Below are 23672 nucleotides of genomic sequence, written 5' to 3' on the forward strand. Positions count from 1 at the left end.
CACAGCTACATACCAACCAGAGGTACCAAAGTCTTCGAAATAAGGGTCTCACAGGCTCACCTTTCACAAGCATACCGCTATTCTCAGTATTGATCTCAAAATCCAGATGTGCTACCACCGCCTCCAACACCCTAAGACCTCAGAGTGTTATTATCCTCAGCTGCACAGATCTCATATCGGAAACCTTTACGAGCCCAAATTCCAGTTTCTTCTCCCCAACTTGGGTCCGTACCAGCTCAGTTGAGTCGTCTAGCACATGTGGTTAAGGAAGAGTTAGACATGCCACACTTAACCCACACATCAGTGTCTGAGTATGTGTATAGAGAGCCTACCCCTACTATCCCCAAGTTCAGCTGACCAGATCCAAGTTCGCCAGACTTGAATAGCTTTGGAAAATGTGCTTCCTCCAGATGGGACTGAACTCTTTAAAAATCAAATACTTGTGGACCACTTAAAGTTGGATGAAGCTAAGCTGACTGCCGATGCTTTTTTGAACTCACCCATTTACTGACACCATGATGGCCCGCCATGAGAAGTTTGGTCAGCCCCACCAACTCTCTTTGAGGAAAATTGCCAGTATCCTGGAAGCCCCTGATGTAAAGTCATTGGAGGGTTTATTGAAGACTTTATGACCTGAAGGTGACATTGAACTGAATTGTGGGTCACATGTTGCATGTTTTTTGAGCAAACTTCCTTCTGAGCAGCGAGCTGAGTTCTGCCGTCACATGTTTCGGCAACCTGGAACTGTACCTACTTTATACAATCTCTCAAACTGGCTCCAATATGAAGCCTGGTGTCATGACTTTGATGTTGAGATTTCCTCATTAAGAGTTCCAGACCAACAGACTTCTACATCTGTACAGAGTAAAAAGACTGTAGCAATTCTTCTTGGGGTTGGAGAGGCTAAAAACTTCCCTGTCCCCTCAGAAGGGTATTACTCCACCGACCAAGCCAGTCGAAGTGAAACGGTTCTGTTCCTTCTGTAATAATACAGAGCATTATTTGAGTCAATGCAAAGCGTTTGCTAAACTTACCACTTACCGGGCCAAAGACTGGATTTGAGTAAATAATCGTTGTTGGCACTGTGCCAGGACTCATCATGCTGCTCAGTGTGACTTGAAGAAACCCTGTAACCTGTGTCAAGGCAAACACGAATGTTTGTATATACCCCATCATCTTGTCAGTCATAATGGGATATCCCATGTTGTTTTCAACTGCTCCCACTAATATCATGGGCAAAGTCTTAACCAGTATATGTTGCCTGGCCCTACCCTTGGAGCACCATTGCTAGGTGTACTCATCAGATTTAGGGAGCATCCAGTTGCAGTAAGTGGTGACATAAAGGCAATGTTTCATCAGGTCCGCCTCCTTCCAGAAGATTGCCCCCTAATGTGGTTCCCTTTGGCATGAACTGAAAGTGGATGAGCCTCCTAAAGTCTTTGAATGGCAGGTGTTACCCTTTGGCACTACATGTAGTCCATGCTGTGTCACTTATGCTCCCATCATTTTCTTTGAATACTAATCAACTGATGGCAAAATGGATGAAGACAGATAATCGGCGCAGTGCACGCATTCATAGCAAATAGGTCTTTCTGTTTTGATTGATAATGAGCAACACCTGCGCGACGCACAGGTCTCGTATCGTATACGGCCGTCAACCACATCCTGCTCGCCACAAATGTATTGACATTTACTTTTTACTTCTGATACTTAAGTACTTTTAAAAACGAGTACGTCTGTACTTCTACTTAAATAAAAAATCGGTCTACAACTTTTACCTGTAACGGGGTAATACTTGACTAGTAGGATCTGTACTTTCACTCAAGTAAGGAAGTTATGTACTTTGTCCACCTCTGGTTAAATGTATTAGTACATGACCATAAAGTAAGTTATCTTTGATTTCTCTATGTTTTAAGCATGTTTTAAGTGTATCATTGAGCTTTGTGCACTTCCATGTGCATGTATGGATTCACTTGCGATCGCTTGACGGATAAACAAGATGTGTAACGTGATTTCTGCTAAATACAGTCAAATGTTTGTGTTGTTTATGTTGTATGTCTAAATATACTAATTGTTCTGCATAAGGATTATCCAGTATTATTTCCTTTTGATTATGCTATTTTGGAAAATTTGATTGTTTGTTAATGGATCTGGAATCATGAAAATAGTATATTAATGCCAAAGTAATTTTTATGTGACCAATAGTTATATTGTCTTCATTTGCCCATCCTCTGCGTATTTAGAGCTTTAACTATTATTTAATACTGAATGTTGGTATTCTGAATTAAGAAGTGACTGATGCATCTGTGAATATGTAAACATTTATACTATTTTTAGACTAACATTGAATACACTTGGGAAAGACGCACCATTCTCCTCATTCTTTGTGTCCTGGCTGAAACCCAGGGGTGTATACTGCGCACAAGTAAAACTAGAGCCTAGAAGTCTTCTTTCCTCTCCAACATACACACAAATAGGAGAATAAGAGGCATTTAAACCAAGAGGCACTAGAAACCAATTAAAGAGGCACTAGAAACCAATTAACAAACTAGAAACATGGCAACAATCAAGAAATATCTAGGAAAATCATAACAAAGACCTGAAAATGACAACTACAAAAACAACGAGAACAGCAAGTGATGACAGATTGTGATTATTAATATAGTCTGGACAGATTACTAGTGTTTTCCACCAGGTGGCGTTCGAAGACTGAGAAAATATCATCCACTGAGCCGCGTTCACACTGGAGTTGGGTCGTGAAGGTCAACCCCCCAGTTTCACAGACGAGGCATGTGTAGTCCAAGACTAAAATGCATGTTTGAGCTGTATGTTTAACTGAAAGCAACTTGCACTGACATATCTTAAAATATGTCAGTGCCATTGTTTTGTCTCAAGATTTTTACTCTTTGGGATAAAGGGAGAAATTATTAGAATACCAGCGCTACTTTTAAAGCCCATCTGAGAACCATACAATCTCTGAAAGGAGGAATCTACAGATGACATCTACTTTTAGCAGACCCTCTTAAGCTTTGCGGTACATCAGAATATTGTATTTAATACTTAGGGATAGATTAATAACATTCTTTTATATTGTAACAGTGTTGTGGGATCACAAGATGGCAGGATTGCACTTTCTTTGTGGAAATCTGCTTTATCTGTGACATTTAGTTTTGAATGACCTTTTAAATGGTGTTCTTTATATATTGCTCAGACCATAATTATCGCTTTACAAACTACCATTCAAAAGTGCAGGGTTAGTAAGATGTTACAAAATTAATACTTTTAAACAGCAAGGGTACATTTAATTGATAAAACATGACAGTAAATACATTTGTAATATGAATATGAAGCAGCACTACTGTTTTCAACATTGACAATAATCAGAAATGTTTCTTGAGAACCAAATCATCATATTATACTGATTTCTGAAGGATCATGTGACACTGAAGACTGGAGAAATGATGCTGAAAATACAGCTTTCAATAAATTACATTACAATATATTGTAAAATATAATATAAAGATACAATATAATATACAAGTAATCTTACCAACCTCAAACTTTTGAAAGATAGTGTGTATATATAATCATTTTCATTGACATTTAATAAGCCAATTATTGTATTTCTAAATGACCTCATACAAGCCCCTTAAGCAAGACCCTCAAGGAGAAAACAAGCACAACTCCATGTCCATTTAAACAATGTGCTCATTCATCAGTTCACGGGCTACGAGAAAGCACAGGCGATCTCAAGAGTATCTGCGATTTGCTGATAGCATTAATACGTTTGAAGACAGAATCCCTCACTGACTGCACAAGGCTATCTAATTGGCAATTAAAGCAACCTGAGACACACTCGTCTCCAACGTGTCGAGGTTTAAAGGAACACACATAAAACAGATGAAGGATTCTTGCTCTTGGCAAGTAAGCACTTTCTTTTATGAGCCGAGTGATTAGGGATTCTGTTCACCTGCGGCTCTCACAATCGAAGGGAAAAACGACCGCTGAGATTCCCAGCAGAACTGCAGGCTCAGCGCTCGACCTGCTCCTGCAAATCAAATATGTGGGCATTATCACCGTGGGAGAATCCGTCTCTAATCAAATAACCAGTAATACTGGTACACGCCGGCCTGTGTTGTTTTGTTTGCGGTGCTTAAAATGCAAGCAGGATTTCAAGCGGAGTAATCTGAGGGTCTGTGCTTGGCACAAGAGACGGATCCGGCACGCCAAGGTCTGTGTGCCGTCAGGAAAAGGCCTGGCTGCCTTGGAAACAGAATAAGGCGACCCAAAGGAGGAAAGCACTCAAGAAGGGGGCGGGAAACAGAGGGAAAAAAGGTGGAGTGTTGTATGGAGAGAGAGAGAGAGAGAGAGAGAGAGAGAGGGAATGGAGAGCAAGAGGCAGAGTGAAAACACACTGGATTCAAGAGAAAGAGTCAAAGTGAGAGACATCTGGGGGGTGGGAATGAAGAGGTGAATGAGGCAGAGAAAGTCTGAGGCGTTCTTCACACACCACTGCTCGCCTCGTTCATTCACAAAACAAACGCAGGAAGAGGAAGCTGGAGGAGAGAGAGAGAGAGAGAGAGAGAGAGAGAGAGAGAGTGATCCGCATAACAGGAGGCAGTGCAGCAACAGAGCATGCGAGTCCCCCGAGAAGACGGTTAACCGCAAACACAGAGCAGCGAGGCAGAGATCCTCACAGATGCCACAGACTCACACACCCTTGAGTGGAAACCAGAGGGCTCCTGGCACAGGGGGTCCCGACAGATGCGGCGGTCCCTGCGCAGGGCCCTGGGCTCGGCCCTCAGGTGGCTGGGGGTGAAGGTGTGTCGCAGGAGCGCGCTGTTGCTCGTCCTCGTGTGGCTGGCCTCCTGGCTCTTCCTCAACGGCCTGGTGTTCGTGCACAGGAACATGTTCTCAGACTTCTGCACTGACGACAAGAGCAAAGAGATCCTGCAGAGGGTGGTAAGCCTAACTTTCGCTCATTTCATTATTTGATCAAAAAAGCTTGTTAAGCTGTTTGCACACTAACTAGTCAAGTCTTGCCAAACTTGCCAAAAAAAAAAAAAAAAAAGGATTTGCACAACTTTGTAGACTAAATAACACAGGTGAAAATTCTGAACTTATGGATATCACAATACTTTCCCAGTTGATTAATCAAGTTGAGTTTTCGGAAAAGTTATGTTAAAATTGCAAATGAGACACTTACTGTAAATATGCACCAATTTGCTTACATTTCCATCTGAACATTGGATAAAGCCGGTTTCAAAAGTTTTACTTGTGGTATTTTAGAGCTGGGATTTTGGATATCTATTTTTATCACTTTTTATCAGAAAATTGTTTTATAAAATCAGGCAAATTAAGAACCTTTTTTTTGAAAACCTTCAAAATATAGATATAAATAAAACTGTTAAGTTTGGTGTATGTCCGTACTGCTGGAATGGCCTATAAAGATATGTATTGCCATTGAAATGTATATGTCATTTTAAAAAATGTGCAATAAAATAAACACTTAAATGCACTTTATTTCTACTAGTCTGAAGATGACATTACGCAAAATAGCCCAAAGTGCAAGAATATAAGGTTTTGCCTTAAACGTAAAATGCACTACCGTACTTTTACAACAGAGTAATCAGCTAGTTTTTGAAAACACTTTTAAACAAGATGAAAAGGGCTGTCAGCAAAACTAGTTGTCGTGTTGAGGCTGCAGCGATACCTCTGGGCATTTTGATGAATTTTCCACCAAATGATACACAAAGCGTTTCATAGGATTACTCAGTCAAGCATTGAATCATGGGTACCAGCAGTAACGGACCTCCATTAAAGGCTTACGCTGTGTTCCTCGGAGGGAAACCTAAAGCTCTTTTAGAGCCGCTGGATTATGTGATGTCAAGTGAGTGCTGAAAGAACATTTTGTTTGTTGCCACATCGGGAACCACAAAATCCTGTTGGCCTTCAAACTGGGATTGGAAGATGATTACTGGCAACAACTAGTAGGAAATATTTTGCACGCAAACTATCATTACTAAAACTAAATTCATTAGCATGAGCAGATTCAGAGCAAGTTTTTATTTTGAAAATGCATGCAATAATTTGAATGATCAGAATGCAGATTCAATTTTAATCACTGAAATTGGACAACCGCTTATAATAATAATAATAATCATTATGTTAGCAATTCAATTTCAAACTGTAAAGTATGTACAAAAAAGACATATCAAAGTCAATTAATGTATCAATAATTAATGTATTATTATTATTATTATCAAACATTTAAAGTTTTTTTTTTTTCGTTTGAAGTAACACTGACTCATGCAATCATTTGAACTAGAACATGAATGTGAAATATACTGAGTGAAGGATATTTTTGCTCCTGCAATATCTAAAAGCCTAACACAAAAGTCATCTAATTCTTAATATTTGGGCAGGCTACGGTAAATATCACACTGAGTTCAACAGCTGCAAGTGAAATGCTGCCGTGTGCCAATATTGTGCAAATGATGACTGGGTGGAGACACTAACTGTGAAGGATCTGTCATTTTGGCAATGAGGATAAAGTGAAAATAACAGACTAGTTGATGTAATTGTTGGGTCTTCGTCAATTTGAAATTCCCAAGGATGTATAGTGAGGAGTATTATGGTTCAGGTTCCAGAGTGCAAGGTTTTAGATTGGGAGTTTTGGACAATGGGATTATTCTAAAGCATCTATTTTATTATGAAATTATTTTGTTTTGTAGTACTCTTTAAATAGATTATTAACCCGCTCTTTGCAGACGCATTTCCAACCTTTGAGTGTGTGCACAGCCGAAAGGCACATGGACAGTTTTGCGGTGAATGAAGCTTTTGGCTACAAAGCGTGCAAGATGCAGTCACAATTTAAACATGCATACAAATGATTGACATTTAAATAATATCATAATCTGTTTATTTTTAATACTCAATAATATTGCAACAAAAAAAATACATTAATTAACATTTTATTTTTGGGTTACACGATAGTCTACTTTAGACATTCTACTAATTATAAGTATGTCAACTAACTTTCACTAGTAGGCTGTTAGGTTAGCGTTCAGGTGATGAGTTAATTTGTAGTTCCAGAGTTACTTGTCAGTATAATGTCTGTCGGGGAGCATCAAAATAAAGTGTTATCAGATATTTCCCAGACAGTCTAATACTCCAATGACTGCTAAAGTTGACATACATGTAGTTGGAAATATCCTTATAGTGAGTAGAATATCTAAAGGGGATAATCTAAATAAAGTGTTGCCGATTTTTAAAGTTGAATCACTCTCACATTAGTTCTGTATTCATGTCCGTGGATTAACTCTCAGATGTAGGATGCCAAAAGTGTGTTTACATTTATTCATTTAGCAATGCTTTTACCCAAAGCGACTTCAAAATGAGAATTACACACGCTTTTGAATTTTGATTTGTTTGTCCTGTTCTCCGTCTAATTTTCCACTGAATTGTCCTACAGCGCAGTTCAAAAGCTTTGTGACGTTTGCTCATACGCCACATTAGATGCTTGTTTGGAAATGCTTTCTAATCAAATCCTTCCATAAATTGTCACAGCGCTTTTTCTTCTTGAACACACCACACACTTTGTCTTAAAAGCATAATAAAATAAAAAAAATAGTGATGTTTATTTACAATGAGTGTAAATTCCTAAGTCAGATCTCAGGTCGCATTAATGGAGACCAAATCCATTCCTGGAGGTTTTCGGGATAAAGCAACTTCCAATTCATGCCTTATTTGTTACAGTATATCTCCAAAACACTGAAACCTATTTCTCAGTTGATGAATTGTAAAAACATTCTGATGATCTGCCAAACAGTTAGCTTTTCTAAGGGGTTCAACATCGCAATAAACAACTCCGAGTGGTGCACGTTCACACAATAAACTGTTTATAGTTTCTGGCAGCTTGTTGAGAATCTTTGGGCAATTAGACTTTGAACTACACGAGACCTTTTTTAATCTGCGGTGCCATCTGTCACCTGTGCAACCGGGCCTATAGCCTATAATAGAACTGTTGGCATGAGTTTATGAAACGTACCTAACTGTTGTTTTAGTGGTGCTCTGCTGCAGGCTCTCCATACACGTTCACTCTTTGTTTTACTCTTGTGAAGGTTAAGCACAGATGGTCTTGCGTGCGGTGGGCACACGGCCCACTGGCTTGATGGACCTTCATGCTAAGATCATTGTTTTTGTTGTAGGTTTAATGCTTCACATGTATCATTTGAACAAGATATGATACAGTTTGAATGGATGTTAGATGTTGGAGAGACAAATATACGGCACATCAAGTACAAGTATATCAGTGGCCACAAAAACCACACTTAAAAATGTATGAATGTCATTGCAACAAAATACAAATATCAAACCAAGCATTTATTTTAAAGGATGCTAGCACAGAAACTAGAAAATGATTTAAAAACCTATTTTATCCTATTTATGAATTTTCAGCATCATTACTCCAGTCTTCAGTGTCACATGATCCTTCAGATCATTATATTTTTGTGGAAACCGTGATACTTTTTTCCCTTTAGAAAATGTAAAGTTCAAAAGAACAGCATTTATTTGAAATATATATATTTTTAAAATGTCTTTACTGTTACTTTTGATCAATTTAATGCATCCTTGCCGAATAAAAGTATTAATTTCTTTTCTTTTTTTAAGTAAAACATGACTTCATACATCCGCTAAATAAAAACATCACCAGAACACCAAATTATTAAAAAAAATTACATAAATGGCTCCGAAAAAATGTCGTTTTCCAAGAGAGATTAATCATGTGTTTGCCAGTTGATTTTTATATTTTATTTAATACAAAAGCATTCATATGTTTTGAAATGTAGGGCTCTTTGGGGCCACTGTATTAGAGCTGCATGATTCTGGATAAATTGGGAATAATTTAAAATTATTCTCTCTCAATTTTGATTAGACAGCTAAACAAGATAATTTACTAATTTGCAATTTACTAGAGGTTCTGACAAAATGTTAATGACTGCATGTTATAAAAAAAAATCAGGTTGAATGAATGATTCAATGATTCACACATAAAGATTGTTTCGTTACTGGATGAATCAGCGTTTTTAAACAAATCTTGAATAAACGATTGAACGATTGAAACAGTCACTTGTCGCCACCTGTGTAATGATGTAATCGATACAATCGTTATTTGAAGCGCCAAGTTATTTTATAAATGTGATTTGCTCTATTTTGATATGCACATCTGTGTTATATCTGAACTATACACTTTTATCCCTTCTGTGATAAGTTGAATTCGAGACAGTAAACTGCTCTCTCTGGCAACGCAGATCTGAATGTTCACTGGGAATGGACATGGCAAAGATTTAATACACACGTTTAGAAATAAGATCATGTTTGAATCGAGATCGCGGTCTTTTAACGATTAATCGTGCAGCTCTAGTGTGTATATTGGCATACAAGAGTATATTGGGGCACATTAGGCCCTTTTCCCGTTTTGAATTAGAGTTTTAGTGAGTTTCTTGTAAAGTAAAAATGACGGAGTGACCCAGAGCCGTGTACGCAGACATTCTTGGCATGCCGGGACTGGCCAGCGCTCAGTGCCAGATGGCAATACAGCCTGTGGGCAACAGAAATAGACTGCTATTCTCTGGAGTCTAATGTTTAATCATTACCTTACATGCTCAGAAGCATAAAGAAAATATTGTTTCCATCTTATTTCATGTCGTCACTCAACACTGGAGTTGCATTTTAGTTTTCTGCTCCCTGGATATCTCTCAGTACGGTCTCTCCTTTAGTGTGTGTGTGTGTGTGTGTGTGTGTGTGTGTGTGTGTGTGTTTTCTGTTGTTTCCCCAGGCCAAAAATATAAGTGCAATTGCTTAGTAACAGCACACCTCGGCTCTCCCCAACAAGCTGGGTTGAGTCCCTAGGACAGACTGTGCAGAATGAGTGTTTAATGTTTAATGATTAAGCAGAGGTTTGTTCAAATCACTAACTCGAAGTGTGTAAGCTGTAGTTTTAGTGATGCTTGATGCAAACTATGCTTTATAGCAACAGCCTGACTGGATCAAAATAAATGCACATTTTCACTGAGAAGGTTGAGTCCAGATTAGAACTAAAAGTGCCATAATGTACAGATGCCATGAATCAAATTTTTTTTGTTATTTTAGTTTTATTTTAGTATCATTATGATTGTAATAATATTTTGGATTAGCTATTATTTTAATATTTTTAGTTTTCATGTTTTAGTCATTTTTCTTTTTTATTATTATTATTAAATATGGCTATTTAGGCTTAATTTATTTTTTATTTAAGTTTTAGTTTCAGATCGTTTTAGTTTTTATTTATTTCCAGTTAATAATTTCAACTTAAACTTATTTCAGTTTATTGCCAAGGCAACATTTCTAATTCCCATTTAAAGCTTTGCATGTAATATTTACATATAATTTTATTTCACCTTTATTTCAATGAACTGAAATGTTTGTAATATTAGTTTAGTATTGATAATAACACTGCATGGCTGTAGATTTTTCCACGACAACAACAAATTCAAATACGTTACTATTTAGAGTATGCCTGTAGACTGTAAAAAAAAAATATTTTCATGATTTGTTATCACAACTTTTTATCTTTTGTCAAATCAACTTCGATAACTAATGTGTGAAGATAACATACTATTTTGAGTTTCTTTTTATTAAACCATTCTTCTTCATTGTATTAACTCAAATTTTTAATTACAACGAACTCAAAATATTAAGGCAACAAGGTAACTTGCTTATTAAACCAACATTATTTTTTTACAGTGTAGTTCATTTATTCGCATCAGAAGCGTCAGAGATAATGTGCCAGATCAACATGCTGTCAAATCCAGGGCTTCATCTTCGTTCTGGGCTGTACTGAACAAAGAAAAGTGTGTTTCTGTCCTCCCAACCACTAGTTTACAAACACAGTCATGATTTACAACATTTGAGTCACTTTCTCCGAGTCTAACGACGGATCAGCAAGAGTTGTCCATGCCTACACACATTCATTTTATAAATCTCCAAACAGTGAGTTCACTTTCTATACGAAACACACAAACATACATTGGATTCGAAGCAGCCGCTCGTGTACAGGCCTCACAGGAGAAAAGTTTACATGCAAACGGGAGCTGTTGTCCCAACTGAAGCAAAGTCTGGGAATTAAAACATATGTGGAGAACAGTGCTGAAAAAAACACCAACCTAGACCAAACGCCCGGTAGTGACCACAGACCACAACAGGGATCTCTGGCCCACACAACCCCCACGAGAGGCCCGTGAGAGGGTCTGCAGGGTCCAAGCTCTTTATGCTTATTCTTAGCCGAGCTGATAACACACATCTGAGATTCCCAGAGCGTTATTCAAGTGCCTTGTCAAAGTGACCAACTGGGAGTAATTCAGGTAATTGTAACGTTACTGTATAATGATGACACCTAGTGAATCATAAACTATGTTTCCATCCACACATTTTTATCCGAATTAAGTGATATCGAATGAAAAATGCCTTATGGAAACAGTAAAATTCGATTGAATTTCATGAATATCGACTCAAATGAAATGCGTTCGGTCTCATCGGATTGTATCTTGATCGATATACGGCTTATGCCATGGAAACGTTATTTGCCGAATAAATAATGAATCCATTTTGTCTAGCAAAACTTTGTTCGCAAATGTTGGCTTGAATGTTGTGCGATTCAGTGCAAAAATGAATGGAAACACCTTAAAATGTTTCAAATCAATTCGATACACCAATTTGATCGCAAAACAGCACGTGACGTCATTACGCAGAGGTTTTTATTCGCTTTAAAGTCGTTGGATGGAAACACACTTTCACCAGCTTTATTCGCATGAGTTTTTTAACCGAACTTCAGATAATTCGATTGACAAGTGGATGGAAACGTAGCTTATAGACTACAATGCAAGTTAGTATAGGAAAATAAACCTTTTATGTGCATATGATACTCAGTTTTCGCGTGCATTTGATACGCACTTCATTGCAAATACACACGCACACCACTAATCCTAACCAAAGTGTAATACACACGCACCCCACACCACTACTAAACCTACCCTAACTTACCCATGCGCATCCTATGCACGTAAAAACTCATTTTCGCGTACAAATTGCACGATAAACACACTGCGTGCTATAGAGACGCATTTAGTGTGAACAAATAGCAGCAAGATAAATAGAAAAGAGGAGGAAGCAAAAGAGGAGAATAGGGACGCTGTCATGGCAGGTCAATTTTGCAAATGGAGCTTGAAGTTGTCACATGTCACGTTGTCACATGTCACGTTGATCAATACACCATTTCATGTTGCATTTTTATTGGCTAGTCAGTGGACGTAGGTCGTAGCAAACACACTGTGAGATGATCAAGCTAAATTTCTGTCAGAAAATGATCGCAGGCTATAGGTCTCAAGACCGTGACTACAGCCGTCTTTGAACCTCTCTCTCTGTACGACGTATAGACCTCATGTGCCAGAGAAACGAGGGCGTTTTTGCGGTATATCTCTATGGCATCGCTGTGCAGGAGTAATTCGCTTTTGCAGTGGATTTACTTAATGTAAAGTTAACGAAAGTTATCTCGAGGATTGTAATGTTTAAGCAGATGTCTTAACAAATGTCAGTAGACCGGGAAGATTTTAAAACGAGCCGGTGATTCATAAATACGCAAGTTCGCTGTGAAAATACAGACCGGAAGACAAAAGACAATGAGCAGCGCTGAAAAGGGGCGGAGCTACAGAAGGTCTATAGGACCACCGTTTAGGAGACACGACCACAGAAATCACCGTGGTTGATCATCTTACGTCTGGGACAGCCCAAAATCATGAGTTTGATCCGGATGCATTTGTATTACTAAATACTATTGAATAGTATACCACGAATGAAGTAGCTGCCATTATTGTTGCTTTCTATGGTTTTGAACGTGGCAATGTTTTTTGGGGAATAGATGTAATGCAAATGATGTAATGCACATGCAAACGAATATGTAAATCGTTTTGCAAAGTATAGGGTTCATATTAAACAGAACGCCCAGAATTTGATTTTAAAACACACTCAAAATGTCATAGTCTCAAGCCAAAAATTCAGACTTTCTGACCAAATCTCAATTACTCTAATGACTCGGATTGTCTTCAGAGAATGTAAAAATGTAGTGTTATTATTGCCAAATTTAGCCGAGCAGGTTTAGTTGCACAAATGTGTGAACTTCAGTTTTATGAAAATGGAGTAAAATGCTCTAGCAGGCTTTTTTTGGAACACAGAGGACATTTTATACAAGAAGACAAGCAAGGGAGAGCATCCCACAAACCATTCTGATGGATAATGATAAGGAAAACATATCGCTAAAGCCACTGCCGATAGGAGCCGGACTGTGAGCGGATAACAGCTGTTTACTTTGGGAAGGTGACAGAGGACGATTTGCAGTGTGATCTCAGAGGAACACAAATCATCCGAAGCCCCGAAGCCCCTGAACCGACATATATATGTGCCGACTGCAGCAACAACCAGTAATTAGCTCATTTTTCACAAGAGGGTCAAAGAGGGAAATGCAAGAGCAAAAGCAGATCTGTTTTAAAACCATGCATTTTGCAAGATTAAATATGTGCATTTCATGAAAAATATGCTGACAGGTGGCAATGCTACAGTATCTCAACATAGGCATATATTTAAAAGGTGTGATATAAGATGGAATTAAGATTGCATTGATTAAAAACTGCTTTAACACAAAGGAAACTAGTTTGATGAGACACATCATAATAATGAGACTTTATGAAACTTATGGAATACAATATATACAATTATGAATTATATATGCTCATGTTTTCTTTTTTAATTCTGTCTCTTGTTTGTTTAATGTCTAATTTTATTCCACAATACAAGCACTTTTTAATGGGTCTTTGTACATGTTTCATTTGTCATATATATTTATATATCTTTACTCATTGAATGCATTTAAGAATGTTTACATGAATATTTGTACAAAAATAAACCATGTTCAATTTGTATATATGGTTCTTAAATTATTTGCTACCAAAATATATGCTATAAAATTTCTATAACTATAGAAATTTCTGTATAAGGATTATCCGTTAATAGTACAGAAAAGTAGAGGTGAAGGAACTGTCCGTAATTTAACGGAAAATGTCCTGGTAATTTTCTGCCAGTACATTATCCGTTTTTTTACGGAATAATTTTTTACAGTGATATATATATTTATTTTATTTTTTATTAGTAGTGGCCAAAATGTCCAGCCAAGGAAAATTGACATATTCACCCTTTATTCCAATATTATTAAAAGAAATTAAGATTTTTTTAAGTAATATTGTGTTAAGAATCAATGCAATGAAACAAATTGTTCTGACATAATTCCTGGCCACGCTGTAATACAAAGAAATTACAAACACATGCAAAAGCAAGAGAGAACCAACAAAATATTAATAATTGATTGTTGTAGTCAATTAATTTATTTTAGTTTTTAGTTTTTTTTTCTGCACATTTTATTTTTGCATAGCAATAATATGTAGCTGTAGTTTACCATATTTGCCACATAATTTTGTCAGATATCTTAAGTTTAGTCTTTATATTCTTCCCTCATATTTGGTTTAATCGAACTTTTATAGATCATTATAATGTATTCCTGTGATCAAAGCTGAACTTTCAGCATCATTACTCCAGTCTTCAGTGTCACATGATCCTTCAGAAATCATTCTAAAATGAAGAAACATTTCTGATTATTATCAATGTTGAAAACATTATCAATGTGTGTGTGTGTGTGTGTGTGTGTGTTTCAGTGTGACGAGTATCAGCAGGGCGTTCTGAGCGGTGACCTCTGTGATGACCTCTGCGTGGCCGGTCGGGTGGAATACAAACGTTGCCTCTATTACGAGAATGGCAAGAAGGTGATGGCCGCCAGCTGGCGCGGGGTGCCTGTCGTCCTCAAGTCCAAGCTGGAGAACTTCTCCTCCTACGAGGCTTTAGCTCTGCTGGAGTACCAGGACGGGGCAGGAGGAACGGGGGGCGAGGAGGAGCTCTCGCCTCTGGACGTCGTCTTCTACGCCACCCTGGAGATCAAGAACTCGCTCGGCCTGGAGACGGGAACTAACCTGACGTTGCCTCGATTGTGGGGTCAGCGGATGAAGGAGAGCGAGCGCACGTACTCGCGAGCTGAGCTGGCCTCGCTCTGGGCTCTCCTTCAGCAGGAGGAGTACATCTTCCTCAGGGTCCTGCAGGATTTGACCCACCACGTGGCCAAGATCCTGGGCTCCTGTGGACACTTCTATGCCGTGGAGTTCTTGGCCGCTGGACACGCGTGGGACCAACACATATTCTCTCTGGAGGAACTGTCACTGAGCCCGACGCCAAGCCCCACGCGCGGACAGGACAAGACGCTCACCGCCAGAGATATGGTTCCCCGGGTGGCTCTGAGCTTTCTGGAGATGGTGGAGCATTTCGAGAATGACTTTTCACACCGCTTACACCTCTGTGATATCAAACCGGAGAACTTTGCCATCAGGAAGGACCTGACGGTGAGTAAACGCTTAACAGGCTCATAAATATGAAGCATATCATTGAAAGCACAAAATTTCACAGTGAATATTTTACATCAAATAAACCAAAAATTATTCAGACATCAGATATAAATGTGATTTTTTTTCTCTTACTAGTGGGTGCAGGACTAGTTCATAGTTATAGTTAACTATACAGTAGTTCATTTATGTAAGTGAGGAGAGAAAAATAAAGTAAACTGTGACATATTATACCCCAAAAAATCTTCATAGAGCGACTACCAGTAAAATTTATACAAATTTGGGACCAAAACTTATTCCGACACTTTGACCTGACCATGTTTTGCTGAAGTGTTTTTTCTTTAATTGCTAATGCTCTTTTTACACACAGACTGAACAAAACGAAGCATTGCTTTGTAACTGGTTGAGCTAAACTGGTATTATCTAATTGTGTAGTTAAATTTAACAGCCGACAGATATTCAACATAAAGACAGTCTAACAGAAGGATGGACAAAACCAGAGAAATATCAACTGAGTTCATAACTCTGAGTTCTGGTTATATTTCATTACCATTTTCTGAACTATAGCGAATAAACTGTGATTACTGTGAGAAATGTTGAAGGTGTCTGAACACATCTTGGTTTGACTGTATACACTGATTTACACTTATTGAGGCATGTCGATGTCGCACAACATTTTGGGTTTTAGTGTGGATATACACATTGGTCACACTTTATTAGGTGTCTTTAGCATCTATACTTGCATTAAAAATCATCAGGTGCTTATTGCGCTGATGTTGAATTGCTGAACGGATACGGTTGAATCGCTATCGGTGAGAGCGAGAACTCTGATTGGCTGATCAGTGCACGAAAGTGATGAAAGCGAGCGAAGAGGTCAAGACGGTACAGACAGAAGACTGTAATAATTTTACGCCATCTTGCTGAGCATTCAGTGATCAGCGTGATTGATATTCAGAATGGTAAGCAAGCGCAGCTTAGTTTATGGTTTGTATATCTGCAGTCCTAGTTTAGGTTTCCTTTTTTGATTGAGAAATATAAACTATTGATCCCTGCTGATATACACAGATATTTACTTACACACAGATGCTTGTCCGAGACCGTCAGCTTTCGTCACCGCTAGTTCGAAGGCTTGGTGCGTCCCGGGCTCAAGGTCAGGACAGGTTTAGAGGTATGGGTAGATTTAAGGCTGGGTTAACTGTGTAATTATAGATGTATTTAGAAATTAATTACAGCTGAAATTACATGCAGTTTTTTTTTAAAGTATAAGTATAAAAACATGTATGTACACAGTAAGTGCATTGTGTCAAATTATTAATTTGAAGGTTAGTACATTGTAGTTAAAGACACTTAATATAAAGTGGCATTGACACATTTCTTGTCACCAACATTACAAGTGATCCTCCAAATAATTTTATTTAATCAGAGAAGTATGAGCTTATTAAACAGAAGAAGAAGAAATGCAAGCATTTACAATGTGGTAGTGGGCAGGACTTAGTCACAAATCTAAATCAAATATTTATCCGAAGAGTAAATATTTTACAATGTTTCCTTTTCATATTAGATTAGATTATAATTCTAGTAATTTGATTATTCTGCATGTTATAGGCAAGAGTTATTATAATTAGATCAAATCCATGAGCACATAATCCTTGGCAAACCTGAGATGTAAACTACAGGAAGGATAGTGTTTTTCTGCTTGATTAAATTTCCTAAAGATGTCCTTATAAACTTGCACTGCCCGAGGCTTGCTATGGTCCAGATTTTCCAAGTATTTAAAATAATTGTGATCATAAATATGAATAATTATAGTTTGAGCCCAAATATTACATCAACAATGAGTTCTTCAAACATAAGCTATCTATTTTAGCATATCAGTTACACGAGAATTATACTGTGAACTAAAATATTTATTCAGATCTCATGATGAAATGATTCAAAAACAGATGAAAAATCAATATTTAGCGTCTGTAGAACTATATAGCAAACGCTGGGCATTATACGCACACATTATGTGTGTTCCAGCGCAGGCGATGAGGTTGAGATGAATGCTGCTCATTCTGAGGGTTTACCGGGTTTCACTGCCGTACTGTAAACAGCAGCTGATGACATCATGCAGATATGACAGCCATCAATCAAAGTCAGATCAGCGATATGCCACTTTTCAAACACACAACATTACAAAAGTCAGTATGTGTTTAAGACTCTGTTTGCATTGCATTTTTGGACATATCATTTACTGTCCTTTTCTGTTTATGTAAACGACTATGTTAATTTCATGCACAAATTCTCATTAATATTCTGATAAATCAGGGTTCAGCTTGCGGCAACAGAAAAACAGCTTTGTCAAAGAATGCCGAATCTTAGTAGTCTAAGAGCTGACCGCAGAGGTTATATACGTCTGTCTGTCTGTCTGTCTGTCTGTCTGTCTGTCTGTCTGTCTATAAAAGTCTGGTAGCACTTTATTTTACAGTCTTGTTCCGCATGTACATCATGTACTTATTATAGTTATTGCAATAACTGGGTAATAACTAGGTACTTACCCTGAACTACCCCTAAATCTAACCTTAACCCATGTAGTTACCGTTTATTACCCTGTACTTTCTTACACTGTAAGTGCGCACATACTGTAAAATAAACTGCAATTAAAAATCTATTTTTAATTAATAAACAGCATTTAAATCATTTTAATAGTCTGAGAAAAACTTATATTTAGATTTTTTTTATTGCAAATGATTGCAATACAATTTCAATTTAAAGTTCAGTTTAAATCGTAATCTTGATTATTTTTTATTTTATTTTAAAACTATTTTTTATTATTAGTTTTAATATTTGATCATTCCAATGAATGCAAGAACATCTGACGTAATGCACAAAAGGGTTTGGATGATTAATGTTGCAAATTTGTCACAAAAAATTCACTTATTTAATTAATGTCCAAGTGCAGAATATGAAATATTTGTTTTTGTAATATTGTTTCTTTTTTTAAATCATTTAATCATTTCCAGGTTTAAATTAGATTTTGAATACCAGATTATTTTGGTTTTCCATTTTTGGGCCCCGCTGTAAATATAAATACTATACTTTATATCTATTATTGTTGTTTTTTGCTGGTCAGGTGGTGGCAATAGATGTGGACATGGCTTTTTTCGAGCCCAAAATGAGAGACATACTTGAGCAGAACTGCACCAGTGACAATGACTGCAACTTCTTTGACTGCATTTCCAAGTGTGACAGAACTAAAAACAGATGTGGGTCAAAACGCCAAAACAGCAATCTTCAGGTGGGTGAGCTTTCTAGTCATTATTCTAGATTTCCACATTCAATAATCTTTTGGAGTTATGTGGTTAGCAGTTATATATGCGATAGGGTGCTGACTTGTTCTGAAAGAGAAAAGAAAACGACATCGTTTTTGAAAACTGTCACACAGGAATACCACAAAAATAGCCCGGAGGAGACAATCATTCTTCAGCTGTAAACATTGCCAAGAAAAATGCTGGGAATGTTAATGGTTCATGATAACGCTGAAGGGATCAGATAGCGCCATCATTACGGCTCCAGAACACAATGGGGGTTAACAGCGCTGACCGAACTAAGGAAGCACCTTTGATTATAAGCATGAAGAGTAACATCTTCAGCAGTCGCGAGCTACGGCTAAACGCCACACACACATGACATTTGAAAAATCAGATATAAATCTGCATTAAAAATCTCTCATCTCTCATCGCTTTTTGTGAGGTTGTTCGCATTACTTTTTATAGTACATATTGTTTCAAATGCTCCTAAACTGATCCGTATGTGTAAAACACCAATGCTCACCAGAGACAACACTCGTTTATTAGAGTCATTTCTGCTTTAAAAAGCATAAAAAAATATTTTTTAAACAAAACTCAATGACACTGCAAATTTGGTCCCAATTATTACAAACATTAGTTAAATTGGGAGCACAATACAATAAGGTTTCATTTGTTAAAATTAGTTATCTACATTAGTTATCATGAACTAAACATGAAAAACACTAATGTTAATTTCTACATTTACTACTATATTATTCAAATCAAAAGTTGTACTTGTTAATATTATTTAAAGGACCTGAGCTGACATGAACTAACAATAAACAATTGCATTTTTTATTAATTATCATTAACAAAGATTAGTAAATCATGTAACAGATTTATGTATCATTGTTAGTACAGTACATGTTAGTTAATGCATTAACTAATGAAACCTTATTGTAAAGTGTTACTGTTAAATTGACATAAAAAGTGCAATATTTCGAACATAACTATTTACATTGCAAAACGAACAATATAGGATATATACACTATAAAAAATGCTGGGTTGTTTTAACCCAATACTGGGTCAAATATGGACAAACCCAAACGTTGCATGTAATTAAAAAATGTAACCCAACGGCTGGGTTTGTCCATATTTTACCCAAAATTGGGTTGAAACAACCCAGCATTTTTTAGAGTGTATGTATTTATATTACAGATTATATATGACTCAAAAACAAAATCACTGATTTTTTTCCGATATGAGTCTTTTACGACATCGTCTATGATCAGAGTGATAACATTTAAAAAAAATTTTTTTCGGAAAACCCGTTTGCACGATTCCTTATTCCTTTTCTTTTATGCAATTTCACCAAAAAGGCAAACCTACACCAGCAAAGGAAGTCACAAAAATACTTGACAGGAGATGACAATGAATCGAGTGGAATCAGGTGTAACTATTTTCCCGAATGCCGCCGCCATTGCAGGTTTAAATTCTCCATTAGATACTTTGCCACAGTCACGCAACGTCTTTCATCTGTTCGTTTGGGTTGGTCGGTAGTCAACACCTGCTGTCAGTGCCAACTCCCCTTAAGGAGAACAAGCTAACAGACGAGCTGGCCACAGGTGGCTGAGACAGAGCCCATCTCTCCGTTCCCGATCACTTAACGCAACCCTTGGTGACCTCTACCTTCCCATTGTATGGCCTGCCATTCAGAACAATGAGGGCTTTGTAACGCTCAGGCTGTTGGGTCAAGGAGACCATCGCATTTTGCTCTCCGGTCCCTTTCAAAAGGCACGCATAGCGAATATGGCTGATGATTGCTCCGGAGATGATGAAACGAGACCAGGATGGCGCTAATGGCTGCTCTCCTCATCCACAGCAGGTCATGCTTCTGTTTCTGTCTCTCCACAGGTGATCTGTGAGAAGATCTTCAGGCCGTGGTTTTCTCCCACGCTGCTGGGCGCTAAAGCGGGTCTCCCCCTGCAGGTGGCGCTGCAGAGAGCCGTTCAGGAGTGCGCGGAGATCGGCGAGGGCAGGCGGGCCGTGAGACAGCAGCTCCGGGCTCTGCTCGTGGAGCTCGTTCAGGAGGACTCGGGGAACCCGGGGGACGGCCAGGAACACAAGATGGGACGTGTCCACACGGCACTTAATTTCTAAATAAACTCTCGAAAGAGCAAATTCAGTCATGTGCAATTCTCGAGAACATCTCAGATGACTATTATAAGACCAACACGCACAATCACCAGATTACAACACGCCACTTCCAACTCGATCTCACGGCAATTCGTACGTATTTTACCAGCTATTGGCAAATTCGTATGAACACCTGACTCCGCCCCTAAACCCAACCATCACTAGGGTTTAGACAAATCGTACAAATTGGTATGAGTGAGGTTGTACGAATCAGTCCCCTTTTACTCAATCGTACGAAGTGGTCGTGACATAGTGTCACTTCTCAGACACTCCACGACCCGACAAACGTCGAACATGTTTACTTGGTGAACACAAGCACCGACCAACGGCGTAACACACTGATCTGACGAAACCCGATGACGTGTCTGCTGCCGTTGGGCGGCGTCTGTCGGTGAGGTCTGGCCAGCAGTCGAGATCGCTCTGTTCAGCGGTTTTCCAACAGCCAGATTCATGTTTGTTTACTTAAAAATGGATACTGTAGTTCACTCAAAAATTTATTTTCTCACTCTCGTGTCTGTCCAAACCTTCTGTGACACACAAAAGATATTTTGAGAAATGATTCAACTGTTTGGTGATCCATAGTGATCCATGATCCAAAAACATGTTTTCATTGAGTTTCATTGCATAGAAAAACTTCCATAGAAGAAAGAAATGCATATAGGTTTGGGATGACCGGTTGTATTTTTGGGGTGACCTATCCCTTTAAGGGTGTAGCTTTGCCTCTTCCCAGCTAACACATTTATGTTGTAAGAACATTTTGCTAATGTTCCCATAAAGTAATGAAAACGTTGTTTCTGAATATTCTGTGTGTCTCAGCGTCTCTCTACTAATAGTGAAGCTGTTGGTTTTAGTTATAAAACCCACATTTCTAATAAGAAATATAGGCTATGCTAGAACTTCTCAGTTTTTAAGCTTTTTTTTATTGATAAATCACAGAACAGTGTTGACAATACATTCCTGTGCTACTGAATGTTTCTGTGTGCGCTACTGTCTGTATGTGTGTGTGTTACGATGCAGCAGCGCATTAGTTCAGAACGGTGATTAACTTGTGTGTATAATAAGCTGTTCAAAATGTGTATTCACTCAATCAATTTTGAGCATCCAGATACTATAATATAATCAAACATATCTTGTGGAGCGCATTTACGGGTGAAACTCGAAAAATTTGAATATCGTGCAAAAGTTCATTTATTTTAGTAATTAAATGGTGAAACTAATATATTATATAGACTCATTACATGCAAAGTGAGATATTTCAAGCCTTTATTTGTTATAATTTTGATGGTTATGGCTTACAGATTATGAAAACCGTTTCACAATAATCTAATTTTGATTTTTTTTTTTCATAAACTGTAAGCCATAATCATCACAACTATAACAAATAAAGGCTTGAAATATCTCACTTTGCATGTAATGAGTCTATATAATATATTAGTTTCACCTTTTAAGGTGAATTATTGAAATAAATTAACTTTTGCACTATATTCAAATTCTTCGAGTTTCACCTGTAATATGACATTGTAACCGATGGAAACGGAGCGTAAAATTGGCCTTCAAAGATTTCTTATCCTGTTGCGCCCTCTACAGGCCACGATCAGCGACCAGTCGACGTCAAGCTTAAAGTGTCATGGCAGAGCATTACAGTCGACTAGTCTGTGCAATCCTTAAACCGATGCATTTATCATGTTTTTGTGCTAACGTTTTGAGAACATAATTAAAAATCAGATAACTTTGAACAAACATTCTATTAATATTAGTGAAAAAACGTTTATTCATAACATTGAATGAACCTCCCCAGAACGTTAACCAAAGTTTTGAGAACATTACCTGTCAGCCGGGTCACCGTTACGTAAGAATAACGGTGCAGTCACATGATCAGGAATTTCGCATAAGATTTCCCCGTATAGGTTGCTCTTACATCTCTACACTATTGACAATAGAAGGTTTTGCCTAGAAACTCTGGATCATCTCAGCTAATGCATCCATTTTATTTCCTGAAGATAAATTGTCTGTGATTTTTAATAAGCATTTTAAATAAACCATGGCTCAGGCACAATCCTTCCATTTTGTTTGTTTTTTTACCCACACTAAACCACAATGCCGCATTATATTTGCATTATATCAACACTTTGCAGATAATCGAACAGAAAGCTCGAAACAACATTTGGTTCCTGTTGACGGAAGAGGAACACTCGGTAGATGTGTTTGGATCTTCCTTCATCGTTGTGGTCTTCACAGGGCTTCAGGTTTCAGTCTGCCTCCAGGAGACGGGGGTGAGAAAGACTAAACACAAGGGGAGGATGAGACGTCGCATAGTTGGGGGAGAAAGACTAGGAACAAATCACCTGCTGGTGAACCTCACTGATTTATGTTGTTCTGTCTTGGTTGGACCGCAAACGTTTTCCAGCTTGGCTTGCAGCGGTCATCAAATTATGCGTCTCCAAGACAACGACAGGGTCTGTTTTTGATTTGCTCAGAAGTAACTTACGACAGCAATGACTTCAACAGTAAGGATGGCAGAATAGTGTGCTTGCTGAAGCGCATACAGTTCAATATAGAATAGTGTACTAAATTTTAAAGGACACTTTTATATCAAAAATGTTCTAATATAAGGGAAATGCCTTAAAGGGATAGTTCACTTTGAAATTAAATGTTGGTATGTTTTAG

The 23672-nt window shown here is 37.9% G+C and overlaps 1 protein-coding gene across 2 annotated transcripts; it reads left to right on the forward strand.

Moving 5' to 3' along the window:
* The first annotated feature begins 4364 nt into the window (after positions 1–4364).
* On the forward strand, positions 4365–23068 carry dipk1c (divergent protein kinase domain 1C). 2 transcript variants are annotated; one of them, XR_013796261.1, is made up of 5 exons: positions 4371–4962; positions 14802–15536; positions 18652–18816; positions 20724–22201; positions 22441–23063. XR_013796261.1 is itself a non-coding variant. In XM_079601081.1 (4 exons), the coding sequence occupies exons 1-4, from the start codon at positions 4765–4767 to the stop codon at positions 20967–20969; spliced, it is 1344 nt and encodes a 447-aa protein (XP_079457207.1). In that variant the 5' UTR covers positions 4365–4764; the 3' UTR covers positions 20970–23068. The 2 variants fall into 2 exon arrangements, 1 of the variants encoding a protein (XP_079457207.1); XM_079601081.1 differs by having other exon boundaries at positions 4365–4962; positions 20724–23068.
* The last annotated feature ends 604 nt before the right edge of the window (positions 23069–23672 follow it).

This window comes from Phoxinus phoxinus (genome assembly GCF_949152265.1).
Source record: "Phoxinus phoxinus genome assembly, chromosome: 24".
NCBI lineage: Eukaryota > Metazoa > Chordata > Actinopteri > Cypriniformes > Leuciscidae > Phoxinus > Phoxinus phoxinus.